The sequence below is a fragment of the Echinops telfairi genome, unplaced genomic scaffold (genome assembly GCF_000313985.2).
Source record: "Echinops telfairi isolate 266 unplaced genomic scaffold, ASM31398v2 ScPeMD7_5;HRSCAF=22, whole genome shotgun sequence".
NCBI classification, from domain to species: Eukaryota; Metazoa; Chordata; class Mammalia; order Afrosoricida; family Tenrecidae; genus Echinops; species Echinops telfairi.
The window spans coordinates 1,637,049-1,638,417 of NW_022103901.1; the positions used below are offsets into that span (position 1 = coordinate 1,637,049).

The 1,369-nt window shown below is 65.0% G+C and overlaps 1 protein-coding gene across 1 annotated transcript in view; it reads right to left on the reverse strand.

The window, feature by feature from the left end:
- The window catches only part of CARD11 (caspase recruitment domain family member 11), a 35,185-nt gene that overhangs the window by 27,055 nt on the left and 6,761 nt on the right, over positions 1 to 1,369 (reverse strand). Inside the window, 1 exon segment of the mRNA XM_045284374.1 lies at positions 668 to 1,116. Coding sequence (XP_045140309.1) covers positions 668 to 1,116 — 449 coding nt within the window.

The following is a 1,369-nucleotide window of genomic DNA, read 5'->3' on the forward strand; positions in this document are numbered from 1 at the left end:
GGCTCGTCTCCCGTGCCCGGTTCTTCAACCGCATTCCTGTGCGCCACGTCTGCGGCCGTCCCCTCTGCTGGCCTCCACCCACTCCCACTACGGGCGGGCACGTGGCTGTGCGGGGCTTCCCAGCCAGGGTGGCACACCCACTGCGCTGATGTGCGCATGTGCGGACACCCGTAGATTGCACCTGACCTTGGGAACCGGCTTTGGGGCGAGGGGGGGGGGCACTGCTGGGCCTGGGCGCGCATGTCTGCACCTGCATCTCCTAGGTCGGCCATCCCCCCCGCACCTCCCTAAGGCAGGCTGGACGAGGCCGTGGTCAGCCTGTGGGCGCACATGTCTGCACATGCGTGTGGTGAATGTGGATGCCCGACCCGGGGGTGGGAAACCTCTGCTGGGCTTGTGTGTATGTGTCTCCTGTGTGCTTCGTGCCCTCTCTCCAGAGGCCCCCGCTGCCTGGTGCCACCGCTGCACATGCACGTGGTGGATCTGGATGCCTGGTGGTGGGGGTCGGGGTGGTGGTGGTAAACTCCCTTAGGCCGGTGTGCGCATGTGCACGGTGGTCAGTGTGCGCGGGTCTGCACATGCGCATAGTGCCTCGGGGGCCTGTGCGCGAGTGGGCACGTGTGTGTTCTGGGCCCCGTGGTCTCCTGGGCCTGCCACTCCTCCTCACCTGGCTGGATGAGGCCCCGGGCCGTGCCCTCCCCCCGCCCCGTTTGCCCATGTTGGTGAGGTGGTTTGTGTCCCCCTTGCCCAGCTCCCCGGTTGCCCCGCGCCCGGCACGTGCCCGTCTCACCTCCAGCTGGAGGTCCCTGCTCCGCATGACTGCCATGTTCTTCTCCTCGCTGAGCTGGGCGTAGCGCATGGCCAGGTTGTAGTTGTCGTCCTTGACCTTGACCAGCTCGTCGTTGTAGCCGTCCCGCTCCTCCTTCATCTTGTGGTAGCGCTCCTGGAAGGTCAGAAGCTCCACCCGCGTGAGGGTCAGCTGCTTCTTCTCGTCCTCCAGCTGCCGAGACTTGGCCAGCAGCTCGCAGCGCTGCAGGTCCTTGGCTTTCATCTGCTGCTGCAGCTTGATGACCTCGTTCATCAGGAAGTGCGTCAGGCCCTCGTGGCCTTCCTCCACTGCAAAGGGGGACACGCGTCAGGCCCAGAGGACACTAGACGTGGACAGGTGCCCCTCCCTTGGACCTCCGCTCCACAGCGCTGTCCTGAGTTCCTACTGTTTACCACGGGCTGGGGATGGGGTGAGCCAGGAGGGCTTCGACCCAGTGGCCCCAGCAGTGAGCACTTCAGGTCCCCAGGGGCTACTTCGTGTTCAGCTCCATACCACCACAATAAAGCCACTATTGTGACAACCAGGTCACGTGTGTGTGTG